This window comes from Quercus suber, unplaced genomic scaffold (assembly GCF_002906115.3).
Source record: "Quercus suber isolate HL8 unplaced genomic scaffold, Cork oak 2.0 scaffold_251, whole genome shotgun sequence".
NCBI lineage: Eukaryota > Viridiplantae > Streptophyta > Magnoliopsida > Fagales > Fagaceae > Quercus > Quercus suber.
Window position 1 is genome coordinate 179,322 of NW_027069707.1, and position 22,085 is coordinate 201,406.

The window sequence follows — 22,085 nt, forward strand, 5'->3', positions numbered from 1 at the left end:
TTGACCCCAAATATTTGCCAATTTTATTCAACAGAAAGACTTACAAGGGTGAGACAACATTAATTTATCATTTGCTATTTAATTATATATATATATATATATTACTCCGCTTCCGACCCGCACAAAATTGTTTACTTTGGTTGATGGCTAGGAACTTGCTTACTCGAGTCAAGGCTGTGCCGTACATTTAATTTGACTGGCAAGTCAAATATAAAATAGCAATTTATTTCGCAAGACCCAAGTTGAGGATGCCCCAAGAAGTCTGTGGCCATGACTTCTCTTTTGCCTTCATCAACAAAACTCTAGCCCAAGAAACCCACCCTTCCCAAGTCATCCTCTTATCCCATGGACTCCCCCACTCTAACATAAGGGTGAGCCCTCTCTCAGCCTCTCTCTCAGCCTCTTCAAACCTCCCTTTGTTCAAATAAACCTGAGCCAACACCAGATGTGGCTCCCCAACAAAAGGGTTCTTCTCAATACTACTCAAAAGTAACTCCTCAGCCCTCTCCAACCCTCTCTTAGACATATCACAAACAGCTTCCCAATGTAAGTCCCTTGCAATTACTTGTTCCCCTGCATCTAAAACCCTTGTACAGTTTTCAAAAACAGGTGGTACCACAAGCTCAATATCTTCTTCATCCCTATCTGTTTCAACCACAACACCACAAGCCCTTTCTTGAGCTTCCTTCAAAATCTCTTCCTCTCTCATTATCAAGCTGTGTATGGCTCCCATCTTTGAAATAGAGTTCATCCATAGTCCAGGCTTGCCATCACCAGGCCACAACATTGCATAGTTGTTCCCAGAAAACATGAGGCGACCATCATAGTTATCGAATAAAGCATCCTGATAACCGAAATATTGATCACTGAAATCTGCCATTGACATCAAAAGGAAAACTGCAATCACGTTTCTAGGAACTACAACATCTTCTCCGGTCTTTATATTCTTCGTAGTAAGCCCGTTAGCAGGAAGTAGAGCCCGCAGTTTCTTCCTCCAATCTTCTTCTTCATTGAAAATCCCCATCTCCTTGGCATTTCTCAACGATACCTCTGACTGCTTGAGGTGCTCAACAAGTTCTAAATAAGAGTGTTGGAATAAAAGATCATCATGAATGAGAGTTTGTCGTGGCACTACACAAAACAAGTGGATTAGTCTCTCTGCAGCGTCACCAACATGGCTGCGAACCACGTCGCGGCCTGTTGAAGGATCAAATATGGCGAGGTTGACGTAAGAATTGGAGTAAGCAGAGTGGAAGAGGCCGCAGAGGCACACGGAATCTGGTGCTTTCCAAATCTTGAGAATGCGATATACTTCCACAAGGTGTTGAAGAAAGCTCCCGTGCTTGTGGAAACACTCGCCTGCTCCAACGGAGCGCAGGACAGCAATAAGCGAAGGCAAGTTCTTGTCTATAGCTTCAAGCTCGCCACGGAGGAAGGGACCGGCAGATTCTAGAAGTGTTTGGAGGTAAGGGGTTGTTTGAGTTTCTGGAGAAGATAGCGAAGATGGCATGGTTGGTTTGGTTTAATTTGTTTCCTTGAAAAGGTTCTGAAATGGGTTGAAGAAGAAGCAGCTATAAATTATGAGTAAGAAGTCTGAAGAAGAAGCAGCTAGAAAGATATGTTTTTTTTTTTTACTTTTTGGATAGATGTGCTTTAAGATGTGTTGTTTTGCTAAAATGTCGGCAATCAAGCCATATATGGAAGTATATCTTCCAAACAAAAAAAAAAAAAAAAATGGAAGTATCTTCCAAATGAGTGGAGGAAATGCCATGGACCAAACGCCTAATTGGCCCATAATACTGTTTGCTTGTCATTGTCATTAGTCAATCTCCTTATGGCTCTTACGTCCCTACAGGTCAGACGAGTGTGATGATTTGATGCGAAGGTGCAAACACAAGTTTGTATTGAGGAATAAAGCGTGAATAATGCTATCTTTTCTATAAATAATTAAATTTAATATAGCTATGTATTTAAATTTAATTAAAAATTTAATCTTCTACATTTAATAATTTCTACTTAATAATCTTCCAAAATTCACCTATATTTAAACATTTTCTTAGCTATTAGTTTTTCCTTGTCGCATCCAGCTCAACAATGCCTACTACACTGTCATCTCCCCAATCGATCAAGCTATCATGTTCTCTTTGTGGTACACTCAACTGCTGGAGGACTTATAATATTGTCAGGAGGGTATAAAAATTAAGAATATATAATTAAATAATAAATTTGTCAAAATTTGCTTATGAGGAGAAATTTTAAGTAGCGTAAGCCCGGGGCCATGACCCCCCTGCCTCCGCCATGGTTGACATGATTTGAAGTGCTTTGCTTACGGAAAACTAATGGGCCCATTATTTGAAGTGCCTCGCAAGTGGCAACTATTAGCTAGACTATCTCACATATATGTGCAGCACATATACTGTTCTTTTAAGGCCCATTTGAAGTCCACTATCTATTATCTAGACAATGATTACTAGTCACAATTATCAGCCCACTTTTCTGTGGGTTAGAAAGTGTATTAGTATTATTATTATTATTTATTTATTTAGAAACAGAAAGTGTACTAGTTTAACACTAATAATGAGTACTTTTTTTATAAGTAAAATAATATAATAGGAAATAATAATATTTATAAATTATAAAACTTTTGATTTCGTGTTTACAAAGCTGCACACGCATAAAATACATATAAAATAAAACCAATGATAATCCTAAAATGGTATTCTGATATTTCTTGATATATTTTTTTTCCTTAAACCAAAATGGCTTCCAATATGATTTTTATCTCTTGCAAAATTTAGGTGGTAGTGTGGTACTACCTGTACCTGAGGAAGAGTTGAAGTATGCTTGATACTAATAATTATCTCATAATCAAATATATGCACAATTTTCCTGACAGTATCCAAGTCTTACAATCACATGTTGAACATATTAGAAAAGGGAAGATTGATATATTTGAGGCATGAGATCAATTGAAACATGAAGCTGTTTTTGAGCAACATGTTGATGTGGTGACAACAAGATTGTTTGAAAACATAACTTTTATGAAAACTTAACTTTTAGAGAATTAAATAGTTGTGGTGTGGAGGCAATTAGCAAATCATTATTAATGGCAAATTATTATTCATCTGATCCATAAAGAAAATTTTGATTTAAATAATAGTTAGGTAGTCATGATGATCCATAAAGAAAATTTTGATTTAAATAATAGTTAGGTAGTCATGATGCCAAAATTGTCAGTTGGACCACTCATTCAATTTGGAGCTTTAGACAATCTTGTAGGACCTGCAAGATAGAGAGAGTTAATCGAAGAGACCATCAGATTGTACCCAGTGGGGGAGCCTCCGATGCTTCAATTAGTATCAGCCTATATGTATCATATATAAATAGTGTTTTGTAGTGGTTTTTGACGTACCTTAGCTAGTGAGATAGATTGTCCATTTTATAAGTGACTTAGGTAGCTATTGTACATAAATTAGGGTGATTATTACCTTGATTGTAATGTTCTTTGTCTTGATGTGAGTTTAAGACCTTTGATGATCATTATTGAATGTGTTGATCTTTGATGGCCTACTAATGATGCAAGGTAATCCATATTAATGGACGACCTTAATGGTTTTTCTGGACTCATCAGTTGTCCCCCATTCCTAAGTATGATTTTGCTTTATGCTGGTCAGGCTTAGGGAATATTCTTGACTTATTTAGATACAAGCTTTTTTATCTTCAAGAATGTTAGTATTTCTATGACGACCTCTTAGTATCTGCCTTTTGAAGGTCTTTTTGGATGTTTGAGGGATCATAGCTTGGAAATGAGCAGATTTCATTGGACGACATGTGTGAGGTTTTAGTGTCCTCTTTGGATCACTTCATCATTCTTTTGTAAATTAAAGAATTTTGATATTTGGATGATGTTATTCTTGTGTGAAGAATTTTTATCATCTCTTGATTGCACAATTTTATTCTATCAATTAAATTTTAATGCTGAAGTGTTTATATTACCTTGGCTGCACTATTTGTTATTTTGACGATGAGGCTTTAGGGAAGACTTGATGTTTTCTGCTGTTGTTCATCAAGTGATTGCATTTTGTGGAAGGAGAAAGTTAAAACTTTGACCAAGAAATTTTGACGATGTAGAAGGACGAGCAGCTCTAGTCAGCCAATCAGAAGATCAAGACCGTGGCTGCCAAGACCGTCTAAGCGTTCCAGCTCACTGAAGAATACAATACTGTTTTGTTCAGCTAATACTATAAAGGCTTTGAACTACTGAGGAGGTACTTGGTGAAGCATAGTCTAGGGGTTGATTTGGAGAACCTGGACTTTGAGTCCATGAAGAAAAGGAGGCTACTGAAGTTGCTCAGGCTATGATGATCGTCTTCCATTAATTTCTATGTGAACTTTTTGTTTTATGTTTGACCTTTGCCATATGGTCTACCTTCCTTAGCCTCGTCGAAGTGATCCATATCCTTTTAGTGGTCGTACCACTTAGCTTTTCTTTCAGGTGATTTACATCAATTTAAGGAATTTTATAACTTAGCCATTTTTAAGTGATGTACATCCATTTAAGGAATTTTATCACTCGGTTTCGTTAGTGATTTATATCCATTTAAGAAATTTTATTAGGGATTGCAATGGGGTGGGGTGGGGCGGGGCGGGGCGGGGCCGTAGGATGGGGTTTTCGTCCTTGCCCCGCATGGTTTTGTCTTGTTTCATCCCGCCCCGCCCCGCCTCGCATGATGGGGGAAACTTTCTAACCCATCCCCGCCCTTTGGGGCTCAGCAAAACTAGGCCCTACTCCGTAAAACTCTACTTTTTGTTAATTTGCCCTACAACTAGTACAATTTTTTTAATGAAACCTATTTCATTAATAAAAGTTTACTTGAAATTACAACTAAATTTATCGCATCAAATCAAATCAAATCAATTTTTTTTTCTAAAAATTGAATAATATATCCAAGCGTTTAACAAGATAATCACAAAAAAAAAAAAAAAAAAAAAAATCTCATAGTATAACACATAATAAATAAAGGCAGAGAACTACATTGAGTAGAATAAAATAATCTAATATTGATATGTTTGTTTAAATAGTATGGTTTTAGCGTATGAAAAATTTGCAATTATAACCCTTAACAACGCAGGGTGAGTCTAAAAATTATAAACCCATCCCCGCCCCGCCTCGTGGTGCAGGGCTAAAATTTTGCCCCATCCTTGCCTCACTACCTTTGCGGGGCAGGGAAAACTAGCGTGAGGCAAAGTTGGGATGGGCAGGTTAAGCGGGGCGGGACAAAATTGTCATCCCTAAATTTTATCACTTAACCATTTTTAGGTGATTTACATCCATTTAAGGAATTTTATTACTTAATCGTTTTTAGGTGATTTACATCTATTTAAGGAATTTTATCACTTAGCCATTTTTGGGTGATTTACATCCCTTAGATTAGGGAATTTTATCACTTGACCTCGTCATGTGATTTACATCCCTTAAATTAGGGAATTTTATCACTGGCCTCGTCATGTGATTTACACCCCTTAGATTAAGGAATCTTATCACTCGCCTTGGTCATGTGATTTACATCCCTTAGATTAGAGAATTTTATCATTGGCCTTAGTAATAATTGTTGCATTTTGTTAGAAATAATAATATCCAAATAGGAAAATTGCATGTTGTACTATAATAGATATCTTTTGATGAAGTGCATTCTATATGAATCATAGAGAAGTATTCTATGATATATTAAAATTGAAGCTATTTGATTATATACTTCTTTAAACTGATCTTTGTTAGGTGCTTGCACCGTATATAATTTTTAAAGCAATTTAAAAAGATTTCGGTGAGTTAGTGGAGATAGCGGAAATTTATTGAGACTTAAACTGTGAACACGATCATCTAGCATTTTAAGTCTAGATGACTTAATAGAACTTCTTAGATTCATGACAATGAAACATATGCTACTAATAATATAGTCATATTGGTTGTGATAATTGTAACAATTTTATTTCAATATTTTCAACATGTTCCATATATGCATACTTGAAATAATCATGCAAGCTTGATATGCACTTAATTCTAATAAGATAATATTTGGCGTGGCTAATTAAAAAGAAAGAAATAAATGAATTACCTCGACAAGAGACCTAAATCACGATACTTTTGCGTACATGGCTCGATCTTTTCATTGTTGTAGTCTTCTTGACAAGTTTTAAGATCTCTTTTGTTAAGCTTAACATGCTATTTCATGTTTGAGGCTTAGATCTTTTTTGCTTCATTCTTTTATAGGTTAACGTGTTATTTCATGTTTGAGGCTTAGGTTTTTTTTGCTTCATTCTTTTGAAGGTGACTAGACCACATTATTGCCCCTTTCAAACATGAAAGGGCAATTCTTGTTGTTGGATGATGACCAAAAGAATGGACTGTTATGGTTTGTACCTATATTTTTGTTCCTTTGGGCTTAATCTTAGTCCCAAATGAAACCTTCATAAAATTTCATGTCTAATTCATTAGAATAAAATTTAGAAATTTATAGACCAATGCCTATGAATAAGTATGTATAGAGACGAGGCAATATGTTCATGATAGAACATTACTCTATAAACTTAAAGAGCAGGCAAATTTTTAGCTTTTTGGCACTATAAAAAGTCACTTTTTAGCTTCTGCATTTGCAAAGGGATGAACGAGAGAGAGAGAGAGAGAGAGAGAGAGAGAGAAAAGCAAAAAGTGGGAGAAGAAAGAGAAAGAAAAAAATAGGAGAGAGAAATAATAATAGTAAATTATTATTTTTTTTTACCTTTGAGCGCATAGCCATGGTAGTTAAAAAACCATCATTTTTGGCTTTGACTCTACCAATAGAGCATTAATTTTGTAGTTGGTGGCGTTAAAAATAGCATTACAGCTTTTAATTAACACCGCCAATAATAATGCTATGATTTTGACAAGGTTGGAACAAATTAGTACAGTTTTTGTCTGATATGTTGTTACTAAGGGTCCGTTTGGTTCGCATAAAATAATTTTTGGAAAATAGCTTATTTTTCGGAAATGCTATTTTCAGGAAAGGAAAATATTTTCCTGTATTTGGTTGCATTATGAAAATTGTGTGTAGAAAATATTTTCATGTGTTTGGTTGTATTCTTGAAAATACTAGAAAACACGTTTTCTCACATTTTCTCACCTCCCAAACAAATATAAACATCATTTCTCAGTCCACAGTCACAAAAATACAAAACCCAAAGAAAATAAATCATCAAATCCGGTCAAAAGGCGAAGGCGTGTGGGTCGGGTGTGGGTTCGAAGGCGTGTGGGTCGGGTGTGGGTTCGAAGGCGTGTGGGTCGGGTGTGGGTTCGGAGCGATCTGGAGCTCGGAGTCGATCGTTGCTTGGAGTCGGAGCAATCTGGAGCTCGATCAATGAGCGATCTGGAGCTCGATCGTTGCTTGGAGTCGATCTGGAGCTCGGAGCGATATGGAGCTTGATCGGAGTTCGCCGGCGATTTGGAGCATCCGAGTTCTCTCTGCGTTCTCTCTTTCTCTCACTCCCTCTCTTTGTTGCGTTTTTCGGAAATCGTTTGAAGGGAAAATAAAAACGTAAAACGATTGCCGGGTCAAAGCAACGTTTTACACGGTCAACGGAAAATAATTTTAAAAAAATGCTATTTTCAAAGCCAACCAAATAGCCTATTTTACGGAAAAACCCAAAACAAACGCAGCCTAAAATACCCTTTTGCATTCTAAACTAGAAAAATTGAAGATTTTTATTTGTGTGGGCACTGATAAAATAATGGGCCACACATCCTTAATTTAGGTCATGTGAAATTCTTTGCAACAAATTGACTAGACTAGAGCCACAGGTTGAACACAAATTTTTTTTAATGGTCCATATGAATTCCTTTATGCGTTATTGCTACAATTATCAGCCTGCTTTTGTATGGGTCAGAAGGTGAAATATTTTGATATCAAAGTCAGTGTGGCCTAGTGTAAAATAGGGAACACTTTCCAATAAAAAAGAAAAAAAAGAAGAAAAGGGAACACTTTGGTCCAAAGTTCAAACTTCAAACAACATAATTATGTTTATACCTTGGTTCAATATCCTCCTTGGGGGTCTCGTCTTGCAACTATATAACACCTAAAATGATGCTGCTAGTGTTTGAATCAGTGATATGCACATTGAACCAAAGTAACAACAGCTAAACATAATTATAAAAAATTTGGTTATATATATATATATGCTACATTAACCAATAAATTTCTTTGAAGTTATCAAAAATAAAAAATAAAAAATCTTTGACCTAACCAAACCAAAATAATTTTGAATACAATTTTTACAACTTTGATGTCTCTTAATTTTAGTTGATGGTCTCCACATGAAGTTTTTATGTTTACTTTTTGAGCACGTGGTGACAACTGACAACAAGATTGTTCGAAAAGCATCAACTTAAAAAATTGTGGCTTGTGCATAGAAGATGTGTGAATCAAATATCAATATCGGTCTTAAATACTGCTTAAAGTTTCCACTGTGCTGTGAGCTGAGCTGTTTTTAATTATTTTTGTTGGGTCGGCCGGGGGTGGTGTCGTAGAGATAAAAGGCCCTCAACTCCCAAGTAAAATTTCAGATCAATTCAAGAAGATAAGCCTTAAAATTAAACAAGGAAAATAACTAAAATGAAGTAGCAAAATCTTAACATAATAACAGTATAGTACTATTTTATTTCGTCAAACAGGCACAAACGAGCAAGGCTATGCTCCAGTTTATTTATTTATTTTTTTGATGAGCTCCAGTTGGCAAATCCATGCTTGAGAAGAGATTACAATGACGAAGTAAAAACAACATTTTTATTTTTACCTCACAAGACCCAAGTTGAGGATGCCCCAAGTAGTCTGTGGCCATGACTTTTCCTTAGCCTTCATCAACAAAACTCTAACCCAAGCAATCCATCCTTCCCAGGACATCCTCTTATCCCATGGACTCCCCCACTCCAACATAAGAGTCAACCCTCTTTCAGCCTCTCTCTCAGCCTCTTCAAACCTCCCTTTGTTCAAGTAAACCTGAGCCAACACCACATGTGGCTCTCCCACAAAAGGATTCTTCTCAATACTCCTTAAAAGCAACTCCTCAGCCCTCTCCAACCCTCTCTTAGACATATCAGAAACAGCTTCCCAATACAAGTCCCTTGCAGCTATTTGCTCCCCTGCATCTAAAACCCATTTACAGTTTTCAAAAACAGGTGGCACCACAAGCTCAAGATCATCGTCTCTATCAGTTTGTACCCCTCCAGCACCGAGCCTTTTCCTCTCTTCCTTAAAAATCTCTTCCTCTCTCACTATCAGATTATATAGAGCCCCCATCCTCGATATAGAATTCAACCACAGACCTGGCTTGCCATCACCAGGCCACAAAGCTGTATAATTGTTCCCTGAGAACTCAAAGCGACCGTTAGAGTTTTCAAAGAGAGCATCTTGAAAGCCAAAAAGTTGGTCACTGAAATCCCCCATGGTCATCAAAAGGAAAATCGCGACCAACCTTCTAGAAACTGGAACATCTTGGCCGGTCTTGATGTGCTTCACAGTAATCCCATCAGCGGGAAGAAGAGCCTGAAGCTTTTTCCTCCAAGGCTCTTCTTCATCGAACAAACCCTTGTGCATTGCATTACTCAACGATATCTCTGAAAGCTTAAGGTGTTCGGCGAGTTCAGAATCAGAGTATTGGAATAAAAGATCATCATGAATAAGAGGCTGTCTTGGGACAATACAGAACATGTGGATTAACCTCTCGGCCTCATCACCAACATGGCCACGAACCACATCACGACCTGTTGAAGGATCAAATATGGCGAGGTTGACATAGGAATTGGAGTAAGCAGAGTGGAAGAGGCCGCAGAGGCAGACGGCGTTTGGTGCTTTCCAAATCTTGAGAATCTTGTAGAGGTCAAAGAGATGATCAAGGAAGCTGCCATGCTTGTGCCAGCACTCACCAGCTCCAACAGAGCGCAAGACGGCGACTAGTGAAGGTAATTTCTGGTCGATGGATTCGAGCTCGCCACGGAGGAAAGGGCGGGCTGAGTCTAGGAGGTTTTGGAGGTAGTGTATTGGGGGTGGGGAAGATATTGAAGAGGAAGATGGCATGGTTGGCTGCTTATTGCTTGTTTGTGTGACAAGACAAAGAAATGATGGGTTGGAGCTGAAGAAGATGATATTTCAGTATTTAGTATTTACAACAGGAAAAAGCTAAAAAAGTGGGTGATAGATAAAAGAGGCGTGATAGACCTTTTCTCTCGGAGATGCGATAAGATTTTGAGAAATACGGATGTAATAATGACTCAGTTTGGTAGATGAGTTTAGAAACTGTTATTTAAAAATATTAAAAAAAATATGTATGTGAAAAAATATATGAAAATATGTGAAATGTTGTTTAAAAATTGAAAAATATTGTTTTTTATATTTTTATAATATTTTTAAAATAAATTTTATTTGGCAGTATATTACGGGATGTTATTAATAAGGTAAAAAAGTAATTTTAAAGGTAAATTTAAATTAAAATTAATAATAATTAACTATTTATGGTTTGTTATAAAAATATTGTTAAAATATTTAAGGGGTTGTTGTGAGATCCTAAAAATAAGAGTATTAAAACAAAAATCTGACTTGGCAGGTTGATTTTTTCCCCATTTTTTGATTTATACGGTTTGTCCATTTGTTCTTATTCTTAAAAAAAAAATTAGATAAACACAATTTTTTTTATAGATTTAATTTGGATAAAGTTTGGTAGACAAAAAATCTTATTAATTTAATATCAACTTAACTTCTTATCATCCATAAATATATATATATATATATATATATTCTTCTTTTGTCCCCCAATTTTTGATTTCTACGGGATGTCAATTTGTTCTTCTTCTTTTTTAAAAATATTTAGATAAACACAATTAAAAAAGAAAAAAATAATTAAATAATTGATACAACTTAATTACCTATAATACATATTCTAAAGTTACATTATCTCTTTCTTCTAATCAAATATTATCTTCCTAATGAAATTTTATATAATAGAGTTTAACTGGAACTATATTTCTCTTACAAGTACATATGAATATAGCACTATTTAAAGTAGATCAGTTATTGGATTTTGAAATCATGATACGTAAACCAATTCCATTGCTACAAGGGAATGTAGTCATTTTTTTTAGAGAAGGAAATATAGTCATTTAAATCTAACTTATAAATTATATTGCGAGAAGGAAGTATCAATTTTACACTTTTCATTCTATATACACGGCATGCTGCAGTCCCTCTCTTCAATTTTTTCCTTATTTACAAGGTAAATTTCTATCTTCCTCAATCCAAATGCTACGATAATGTTTGTTTATAATTTAATAGAATGAAGTTTATGTGAAAGTCTAGGCTCTACAAAGCTCACAAATTTGGATTGTGGGTTTTTTTTTTAATTCCAAAGGCATTGAATCCGTTGATTATTGATGTGCTCAAATATGGTTCTTGGGATTTTCTTAACTTTTGTTATAGTACATATTTGATGGTTTCTTTTTTTGAGACTTCTAAGATTTAGATTTTAACTTCACTCCTTCACAAATTAAATTAACATTAGACTTTTGTTTATATCAACTTCTTCTATGTGGAGTGGATATATATATATATATATATCAAATAATTCATAGTACCATACATTTTTTTTCTCTATTCATCTCTTCTTCTACTATGTATTTGTTTACTCTAATTTATTCATCTTTATTCATAGTAGCTATCTTCTTTTTATTTTTTTATTCATTGCTTTTCTATTTTTCTATTGACGTAGTTCAATTATTGCTTATTCTATGATTTTTTAAAGTATTTTAGATAATGCAATTCATATTAATTATTGATATATATATATATATATATATATTTAATTTGGTGTTCTTAATTGATTGTGCAAATTATTTCCTCACTAATGGCAATATCAAAATGGCTAGACATGAATGTCAATATCAAAATGGCTTGACATGGGTAATTCATATGTAAACTTTTACATTTAAATTGTAATACAAAATTTGTTTTCTCTTTATGTACCTTTATTTATCTATTTTTGAAATTATTTTGAGTGTGGTACGCTAGAAGGTCTAGAAAAAATTTTTTTTTTTTGGGTACTTTATGGAATATTTAGTTCGGTCATATATACAAGAAATTTTATCACCAAATCTATTTAAGATGGAACTTGTAGGGATGACGGGCCCAGAAGTGTATGTTGGGCCGTGGGCCCTGTCCAAGAACAAGGAAACCTTGATATAGAAGTGCGGAATAGTAAATGGAGGGAGGTGTTTGGTCATAAGGGTTCAGAAAGGTAGCCCGAGGATAAATGCCTTCTCGGTTTTACAGAGCAAAGGTCAAAAAAGATGACATGCCGTCAACATCAACATTATGGACAATCATATGGTAAGGATAAGCTGCTACCACTGCATTAAATATTTTATAGCTAATTCTCTAGCTGCGTTAATGTGAAAATGATACTTGAACAGTGATTTTCAGCCTTACACTTACAGCTACCACTAAAAGTTTCAGGAAGGTGCTGATGGGACTAGTATCTAAGCCAGCAATTTGATCTACACGTGGATGGTGGAGATGAAGTAAGGAGGAGAATATAAAGAAGGAAATCCCATTGTAGAAACGATAGGGGATAATTTGTAGAAAAATCACAGTACATCCAAGAACTATAATTGTGGTGAAACCTAAAAGAATACATAAGAACAACCTTCCTTGGACTTTGCCGAGGAGGATTTTCCTTACCCCAAAATTGTTTGTTTATGCTTTCAAGCAACAATTAGTCCATCGCAATTGTTGTCCAACTCATTGAAGTTCAATTTCTAGCACATTCTCTACAAATTCATTGTTTTGGGCTCTTTGGGCCTTTGTCCATCTCGTTTGGGCTTAAGGACAAAATGCCGCCCTTACAGAACTCATCTACAATATGAAATTAGGAGATTTATGTGAGAAGAGCTATCTTTTTTATTTTATTTTATTGTGTTTCTATTTTCCTATTAACTTAGTTCAATTATTACTTAAATTCTATGATTTTTTTTATTACAAAAATTTAGATAATGCAATTTATCTTAATTTTTGATATTATTTTTTGATTTAGTGTTCTTAATTAATTATGTTGATTATTTCCTCACTTATGGCAACATTAAAATGGCTATGACTGGTAATTTATAGGTAAACTTTTACATTTACACAGTAGTCTAGATACTTTATTTTTATAATTTATGAATTTTTTTTTGGTTATATATGCAAGAAATTTATATATGGTTAGCACTTCTACTGCCCTACATGTTAGCAAGTATAATGGAAATATTTTTAAGTGCCCTATATATATATATATAAACAAATTACAATTTTACTACTAAGAGCTTCTAGAAATTTAAAACTTGCCAAAATTTTTAAAATTTACTATTTTATTTGTTATTAAATTAAATTAAATTATAATTTTTTTAATTTATATATAATTTTTTTTATTAAGCTGTGCATCGCACGGGCATAATACTAGTATATATATATATATATATACTTAGAAAAAGTCTGATTAGAATCTGAAATTGGACTCCAATTTAGCAACACCTGTCACTGTCTATCCAAAAAAATAATTGTGGGACCAAACTATAATTATCCTTTCAAGTGTCCATTCTAATTAAATCACTTATACATGTAAGACCCACCAAGACCTAGATCACTCCCCCTAATCAGGCAACTTTTACACATATCATAAAACCAAAATTCAGGTATTCATTCGTGTTAAATATTAACTATGATATATGTCATGTTGAATTACTTGAATAGATGCGGAAAAGAGAAGTATAAAATAGGAATACAAGAAAATGAGGGTTATGTAATTCAGCTTAATAGCCTATGTCCACGGAGAAAATCCTAAAGGATTACATTAATAATATATAGGAGAGTAGTACAAATCTTGTATAACAATGAATCATAACATGAGTATATATAGTAGACTAAATTCTAGACTAATAAACTTCGAATACAAGTAGGAGATTTGACTTGCACACAAAATAGAATTAGGCTTAAGCCTAAGCTAATGGGCTAATATATCTCTAACATCCTTCTCAAACTCAAGGTGGAAGCTCGATGAAACCTTGAGATTTGATAAGGTTGAAAAGATCTCTTGAATGAAGTTTGGCTCTATGACGATGGTTTGAGGAAAACAATGGTCTTGCAGTGTTGATGCAACTTCTAATGGTGGCATGACTATACTGAAGAGTTTTGGCGGCAGCAGTAGGAAGCCAAAGAAGATGAACCCAACGAAGAAACACCAAAGAAGACAAAAATTGCTTTTAAACACACCGTAAGGACAGAAAATCATGACCACAGGAAGGTGGCTCTAATGTTGTGTTCGAAGGTGACAGAGATTGTCCATAACACACCGTAAGGTTGTGTTCAAAGGTGATGCTATTGTGGTGATTCAAGCAATCAAGTGTTGGATTTTTCTTGTTATGGCCATATTGTAGACGATATAATCCATCATTTGTCTGCTCTGAACTTTAGTGATTTCTATCATGTTAATCGTTCTTGTAATAAAGTTGCCAATGTTTTGGCAAAGAAAGCTAGAACTGGTTTAGAACTACAGGTCTAGCTCGAAGACATGCCTAGGGAAATAGACCCACTGGTTTTTGTTGAAGTCCCTTTAGTTTTTCCAAGTTTTTCAATAAAGCTCCTTCTTGGTCTTTCAAGTTGGTTTCTCTAAAAAAAAAAAAAAAAAAAAAGCGGAAATCACATTTTCAGTTGATTCTCACTTTGGTCCTTAGATTTTATTTTTACCGCTTTTAGTCTTTATCGTGAAAAATACTTCCCGTTTTGGTTCCTGCCGTTACATCAGAGACAGAAAATGCACACGTGACAAACGGCAGAATTAAAAAATATTAAAATATTAAAAAAAAAAAAAAAAAGAGTAACACAACGTCTACCAGTTCTCAACGTCTACCAAAATAGAAAAGTTCTCTCCTTTTGGATTGCCAAGCTGAACACAAATGCTCCAAAAATGGAGTGAATTCCAATCAAGTCAGTGATAAACCCAGAAACCAACACTCCAGCCAATGTTAGACAGATATATGCTTCATCAACCGCATCTTGTTGCGGCACGCATCGACAAGCAACCCATTTCATTGCAGGTCTCATGATGACGAACATGAAAGTAACAAAAGTTGCGCCAGAGAGAAGAACCCAGACTGATATCAAGGGGTTCTTATGGCCTCCAGTGTTGCTGTCGGCAAGTGCCACAGCAAGAGCTAATAGGATCCATGCTGCGACATCGTTCAACGCAGCTGCAGCCGTGGCAATCTCGCCCAATTGTGTTGTTAAGAGTTTGAGTTCAGCTAAAATGCGTGCCAGGACTGGGAAGGCGGTGATGGAGAGAGCAACTCCCATGAACACGAGGAATTGGCCGTAGCCGACTTTGTCAGCTCCATCTATGGTTTTTCTGAGGACAAAAGCGATGCCTATGCCATAGATGAATGGGAGGGAAATTCCGGCAAGTGCTATGCCTACAGCTCTTTTGTGTTACTCTTTTGGTAGACGTTGCGAATCGGTAGACATTGTGTTACTCCTTTTTTTTTTTTTTTTTTTTTTTTTTTAATATTTTAATAATTTTTAATTCTGCCATTTGCCACATGTGCAATTTCCGTCTCTGATGTAACGGTAGAGACCAAAACGGAAAGCCGTTTTTAGGATAGGGACTAAAAGCGGTAAAAATAAATTCTACGGACCAAAGTGAGAATTGGCTGAAAATGTAAGGACAAAAATGTGATTTCCGCAAAAAAAAAAAAAAAAAAACACTCCAAAAAAGTTTCCCTTCTCATTTCTATCCAAAGTTTTCCATCCACCTTATTTTACGTCCAAACAAACACACCCTTAATTCTTTTAATAATGATGATTTATTTGTTTGGTTTGATTGAATAGGGATGGCCACAGAAACTTTTGTAGATTCTTTTCCAAAAATGGTTGAAACATAGTCAAGTGGGTAATTTTGGAATAATTACAAGTGAAATTGTTTTATCTATGTTATTGAACTGTTTCGTTAATACAAAATTCTTTTCTTTTATTTCTTATAAAATGTTAATGAATATTCTTTCAATGGATTTTATAAAGGCCAATAGAGTTAAGTGACTTCATAAGTCATCTATTCAAGATGTCAACTGAGCTAAATATTTATTCAATGTCTCATTTTTTTTTTTTGTCTTTTAATTTTGACATATTATTATTTGGTAAGTTTTTTCAATTGGTGGTGTAGATGTCAAACTTATGATGAGTAGGTGGTAAATACAAACAATCAAGCCTAAATCTTGACATCTTGGATAATTTTCTTTTAGTCTTTTTTGCTTTATACAAATTAGATTGTTTAGATTTTTGCTGCTATTTTTTCTCAAAATTAAGGAGCATATTATTTTACGGTGTTTTTATTCAGATATTTTGTATGCAAAAATTTTGGACATAACAAATTGTAATTGAGCTGAATGATCACATGCACCTCTATTCAATTTAGGAGATATTATTGAATTAATTTATTCTTTTATTTTGTATTGTATTTAGTAGAATTTCATAGACAAAGATTGTGAATTGATATTGTATATGTAGTATTCAGTAATGATTTTCAAAATTATATACGTAATAGCAGTATAATGAGAAACTTGACATAGCCAATACCATGAAAATGGCAAGGAAAAACCATTTTAGTATCTCCAAATATCCTAGTCGAACTAATGTCCTATATGTTTAATAACCCAAGCTAAAATCAATAGCACCACTACAATTCATCATTCTTATGCGTAAGCATGAGTTACATACTAGTTAGATTAATAATGGGGCTGATTGATAGGAAAAGGTATTTTGTATAAAATGATACTATGTTATCTGTATCAAAATCTAATAAATGAGACACACGTGTACAAAAATAACAACCCACTAACAGGTATTTCATTTGTTAGTAAGGTAGTTATTTTTTGTTGACATTTTTTTACTTATTAGATTTTGATACCATTGACATTGTATCATTTGATACCAAATTCCTTCTCGATGGATGGAGAAAGGAATATTTATAAACTTGCTAAGATAAAGGAGATGTAAATAAGAGATTTGAATAGTGTCTAGTGCATTAAAGATTAAGATTAAAAACCGTAGTTCAAGAAGAACATATTAAGGAAAGATGAAAAAGTTTATTTAGCTTTTTTGTTTAATGGAAGCGATGCAGGATTATATCTCCTTAAGGAGAATTTTATATGGCCCACATTTAAGTGATAAATAAAAACACATGTCTTAAGGATTTTATTTGTGAAAAATGTTATGGTTAATAACAATTTCAAAGTAACTCTCAATTGGTATAACCCTTTTGATTAATAAACACCTTGAAGTTACAAGTTTTAAACTCCTTGATGGAAGGAGAGTTATGGAACAAATCTTAATTTAAAAGGGTCCATAGTCTAGCCTATATATATAGCTTGTCTTCATGAAAAGGAAATGTGTGAGGTAAATGCCATAGACTATAAGACCCTTTTATATACACTATCATATAGTGAGTTTCTTTTTCTCCAATCACTTAAATAACTATGGCTAGAGGTATGTTTATTTTATTCCGCAACTCTAAATTTATCTTACAAGTGATGCAAAAGATTGGAACAAATTGTGTAATCCAAATTAGAATAGAAACCATAGGATTGTTCAAAGAATTAGGATAATCAAACTAAATGACACATTAAAGAGGATTGTTTGAAGAATTTGAAAGTGCTTGGTTAATGTGAGTGTATCCTAATTGATAAATATTTTCAATAATATTTCAAATGTAAACAAAATTCCTAGTGAGTTAGGGAGATATTCAAACTATACAAATTACCGTGAAATTAAAGGTATGAGTCACATGATGGCATTTAGGGAAAATGTGATCAAACATAGATTAAGTCATATGAAACAACAATATAAGGGATTTAATTTGGTTTTATGTTAGGAGAATATGTTATAGAAGCTATATCCTTACTTAGATGCCTAATGAAAAAAATATAAAAAAGCATGTAAAGAACTTGATATGATTTTTTTTTTGATACGACTTGATATGATTTTTGTTGGCATTAAGAAAGCATATGATAGGGTCTCTAAAAGTTATATTGTAAGCTTTGAAAAAAGAATTTTTTTTTTTAAAATAAAAATTATATTAAGCTGCAACTAGTATGAGCACAAGTCGAGACATCCCATATAAGTTTCATATTACTATCGGTTTGAAATAAGGATAGTCATTTTTTTTTTTTTTTTGGCTAGGTAAATAAGGATAGTCATTAAGTACACATCTCTTTGCACTAGTGATATATGATAAGCTCATTAAATAAATTTAAGAGGAAATCACTTGATGTATACCTTTTTTCTTTTTAGATGATATTGTTCTATTGAATGAAACTAGACGTGGAGCTAGGGTATGTTTGTATAAGCTGTTGGAAAATTGTGTTTTGAGTTTAAAATTAGTGTTAAAAAAAAAAGTTATGAGGAGTTGTGTTTGCAAAACAAAGTTTTGAGTTTTAAAAATGCTCTTTTAATCTCCTAAAACGCCTAACCAAGCGGGTCCTATATGTCAAATTATAAGCCGCAATCTAAAGACTTTGATTAAGTAGGATTAAAGCATAGAATATGGAATATAAGTAGTAAAAGTAGAACCAAAGGTGAAGAAATCGTAACACTTGATGGTTAAGAGATACTAAAGAGAACTTTTGAAATCTTGGATCAATAATTCATAAATATGGAGAGATTGAAGAGGATGTGAATCATAGGGTAAGAGCGAGATGAATAGAGTTGAGAAGCATATATAGAGTATTGTGCAATTATAGAATACCTATTAAGTTAAAGGGAAATTTTTATAAGGTTGTTATAAGACCAATTTTGCTCTATGTTATTGAATGTTAGGTTGTTAAGAAGTAACATATTTGTAAGGACTCAATTTGAATTGAGTGTTGGGTTTTCAGCCCAACAAGCCCAAACAATACATTTATAGAGAGTGGGCTGACAGGCTTAGGTGCTGGCCGTTGATCACCATGCCCAAACTTATTTTTGAAAATGGCTAAGTGTTTTCTTACAAATGAGGGAATGCTCCTCGGCCTGTGGCCGAGGAAGCCCTTCTTTTTCTCCCCTCCCTTTTGGCTTTACTGGCTCTTCTTTTATAGTTTTAATCTTCCTATCTTTTGCTTCCATCTGTTGATTGCCTATTCGCCTTTTTTTCTGGTCGTCCATCCCATCAGAGGCTTTATCGATACTCAAGTGGCTCACTCTGACCAACGTTATCCTGCCAAGGGGTTACCTCTCCATTAATGCGGCCAGGGGGGGTTAGTTGAGTGCATTAAATGCGAGAGTGACAGCTTGCTTTGGGGTTAGCCACTCTCTGAAATCACTCTTGTCAGGCCGAGGACAAGGTGTCCTCGGCGTGGATTCAAGAGAATAGGCTTCCCCCTTCTTCTCAGAAATAGCCTGCGCTCCTCGGCATGGGCCTTGGGCCTGCTATATGATGGACTGAGGCTATCAGGCCCACGACCCCACAATAGCCCCTCAAAACTCTGCTGCACGTTCCCTCGAACGGGGAGGAGGGTTTTGATACACGCGGATCCACTGGACGAATGGCCTCACTTTAGTTTATACTGATGCTGGCGGCTTCTTGACTGCCCGATGCGCGTTTTTAGCGTTTCGAGAATTAATGGGTGCCCACATTAAATTTTTGACGGCACCACGTTCCCCACTTTAACGGCATGATCTCCTGCTTTTATGAGAAAGCGGTTTCATTTGGGAAAATTAAGGGAGAGTATAAATACTTGTTTGACTTGCCCGGTTTCATCATTTTCGCGATTATCATTATTGACGCACATAGTTTGAACTTGGTTCGACTGGCACATTAGCTGAAGAGTATCGTCATACCTCTGTAAGTTTTCTTTTTCTAGTGACCCAAATTTCCTTGATTTCACTCTTCTTTTTCTTTTTTAGAGCTTTTAGTTATCTTTGGGGAATGGGTAAGTTTAAGGAGTTGGTTGAGTCCGAGGAAATGATGAACAAATTCATTGTTGACTATGGAATACCCGGTAATGTGAACTTGAAATACTGCGAAGAAGGAGAGTGGTACCTTAAGAGGAGAGAGGGTGAGGTCGTAATTCCAATAGTTGCTTTTGTAGAAGGAGGGATGAGAATCCCTATGAGGCCGGTGACCCTCAATTACCTCAGGCATTTCCGCCTGTCCCCCACTCAGTGTGCTGTGAATGTGTTTAGGATACTAGGGTGTGTAGATACCCTGAATGAGAAAATGGGGCTGAGACTGACTCACCATGATGTGAATTGGTGTTATAATCTTCATCACCTGAGGGGTAAGACGTATTACATGAAGACAAGGGACGATAGGGTTCGTCTTATCCAGTGTCTTCCTGACTCCAATAAGGGGTTGAACCAAGATTTCCTCATAGTGTCGGGAGAATGGCACGACGGCTTTCATTGCCCAACCGTAGAGGGGAAGCCAGGTAGGGCGTCCGAAGTACAAGATAATTTAGGTTTCAGTGCCTTTGCGTTTTATACCTACATACTCAACTTAGTTGACTAATCATAATAATTTCACTTTTCTTTTCACAGATCCACACGCCTTTGCACGTCACTTCCACCTGGTCAACAAAGCGGATTTGGAGACCATTCTCAGGTCGGAACTCTTCTTGAACGAATCTGACAACCAAGTCAGAGCTGCTCATAAAATCCTCGGGTGTGACCCAGCTCAAACGTCATTCCCTGTTCCGCAGCACGTAATTAGAGCTCGTGATCCTCGGCTTACACAGATTACCGTGGTGGAGAGCGGTTTCTCTTTTACTGGGGGGTCTTACATACCTGAAGGTATTCCGCTATCAGGTCCCTCTTCATCCCAGCAAGTAACGGTGGCCGAGAAAGGACCGCCTAAGAAAGCAAGGGAGGTGGTTGAGTTGAGCTCCTCCGAGGACGAGTATAGTGTATTCGACTTAGCTGATCAGCCTGAGGATCCTCCCGGTGACCTAGGGGATCCTCACTTATCCGAAGCCGATCTTCAGTCTTTAAGTGTTGGTACCCAAGCCGAGATGGGTTTAAAGAGGCAGCCCCGGACAATCTTCTTGACCTACTCGAAGGTGGTTCCAAGAAAGATGTGCCAGGGGAGTTACAATCCCAGCCCCCAGCACCTCAGTCCCAGGTTCCAATCGTGCAAACCAGGTCATCGTCCACCCCTATAATAGCTGCCCCTTCTACTGAGTCTCCTGATCCGAAAAGGAAAAGACTTTCTAAGGGTAAGGATCCAATGGATGGGAGCAAATCTCATTCTTCGCCCGAGGANGGGGGAGTCTTTCTTACCATCGGTTGAAAGTCAAGACAAGACCGCCGAGGATGCTCCGTTAATTGGTCAACCATCCGAGGAAGTCGAACCCCGGATAGCGTTGGGGGAAGTCGTAACCGAGGGTCAGGAAAGACCTCAAGACGTGGCCAGTCCTCCGACGGACTTTTAGAGACCTAGCTGTTGAGCTTTGGCCCTAGCTTTTTTATTTTCCTACCGAGTTGAAGGAACTAGTATACGGCCTAGGATAGCTTTGTTTATTTTTTCCTTTGATACTATCTCGTTTCCTGCCTCAGTGGCATTGTAAGGGAGTCGTGTACTTTCTTTTTGAATCGAATACTTGAGATTTTGCTTTCATTTAATGATACTTTACCTTGCTCGTTTTGCTATTGTATTCTACTCAATATTTGTATTTCATTCTGGAGTTGGCATTACGGGACCATCTGTTATCATCCAAATATAAACCGAAGGGTTGTATTATCGCCTGACATTGAGTAACGCTTTGGCTTTTCTCAGAGCAGTTATTTTCTTTGTGGGTTCGAGTCCGAAGACCATATACTACCCTGGTAATGCATACTACTTATTTAGTTTTCTATAGGTTTGGGTCCGAGGACCATGCAACACTTTGGCTATGCCCAGTAATTTTGTTTTTCCTGTAAGTATGTAGTTTTCCCATAGGTTCGGGTCCGAGGACCATGCAATACCTTGGCTCTGTCTACCACTTCAATTCTTTTCTATAAATATTGAATATA

General features: G+C 35.7%; 2 protein-coding genes across 2 annotated transcripts; both read right to left on the reverse strand.

The window, feature by feature from the left end:
• LOC111990647 (uncharacterized) lies at positions 1–1,708 on the reverse strand. The gene has a single exon (XM_024022434.2). The coding sequence runs from the start codon at positions 1,508–1,510 to the stop codon at positions 224–226; it is 1,287 nt and encodes a 428-aa protein (XP_023878202.1). The 5' UTR covers positions 1,511–1,708; the 3' UTR covers positions 1–223.
• Positions 1,709–8,661: 6,953 nt separating this feature from the next.
• Positions 8,662–10,202, reverse strand: LOC111990626 (uncharacterized). The gene has a single exon (XM_024022412.2). The coding sequence runs from the start codon at positions 10,104–10,106 to the stop codon at positions 8,823–8,825; it is 1,284 nt and encodes a 427-aa protein (XP_023878180.1). The 5' UTR covers positions 10,107–10,202; the 3' UTR covers positions 8,662–8,822.
• Positions 10,203–22,085: the final 11,883 nt, after the last annotated feature.

Coding starts and splice junctions, on each gene's coding strand:
- LOC111990647 (XM_024022434.2), bottom strand. CDS start 1,510: ATGCCATCTTCGCTATCTTCTCCAGAAACTCAAACAACCCCTTACCTC.
- LOC111990626 (XM_024022412.2), bottom strand. CDS start 10,106: ATGCCATCTTCCTCTTCAATATCTTCCCCACCCCCAATACACTACCTC.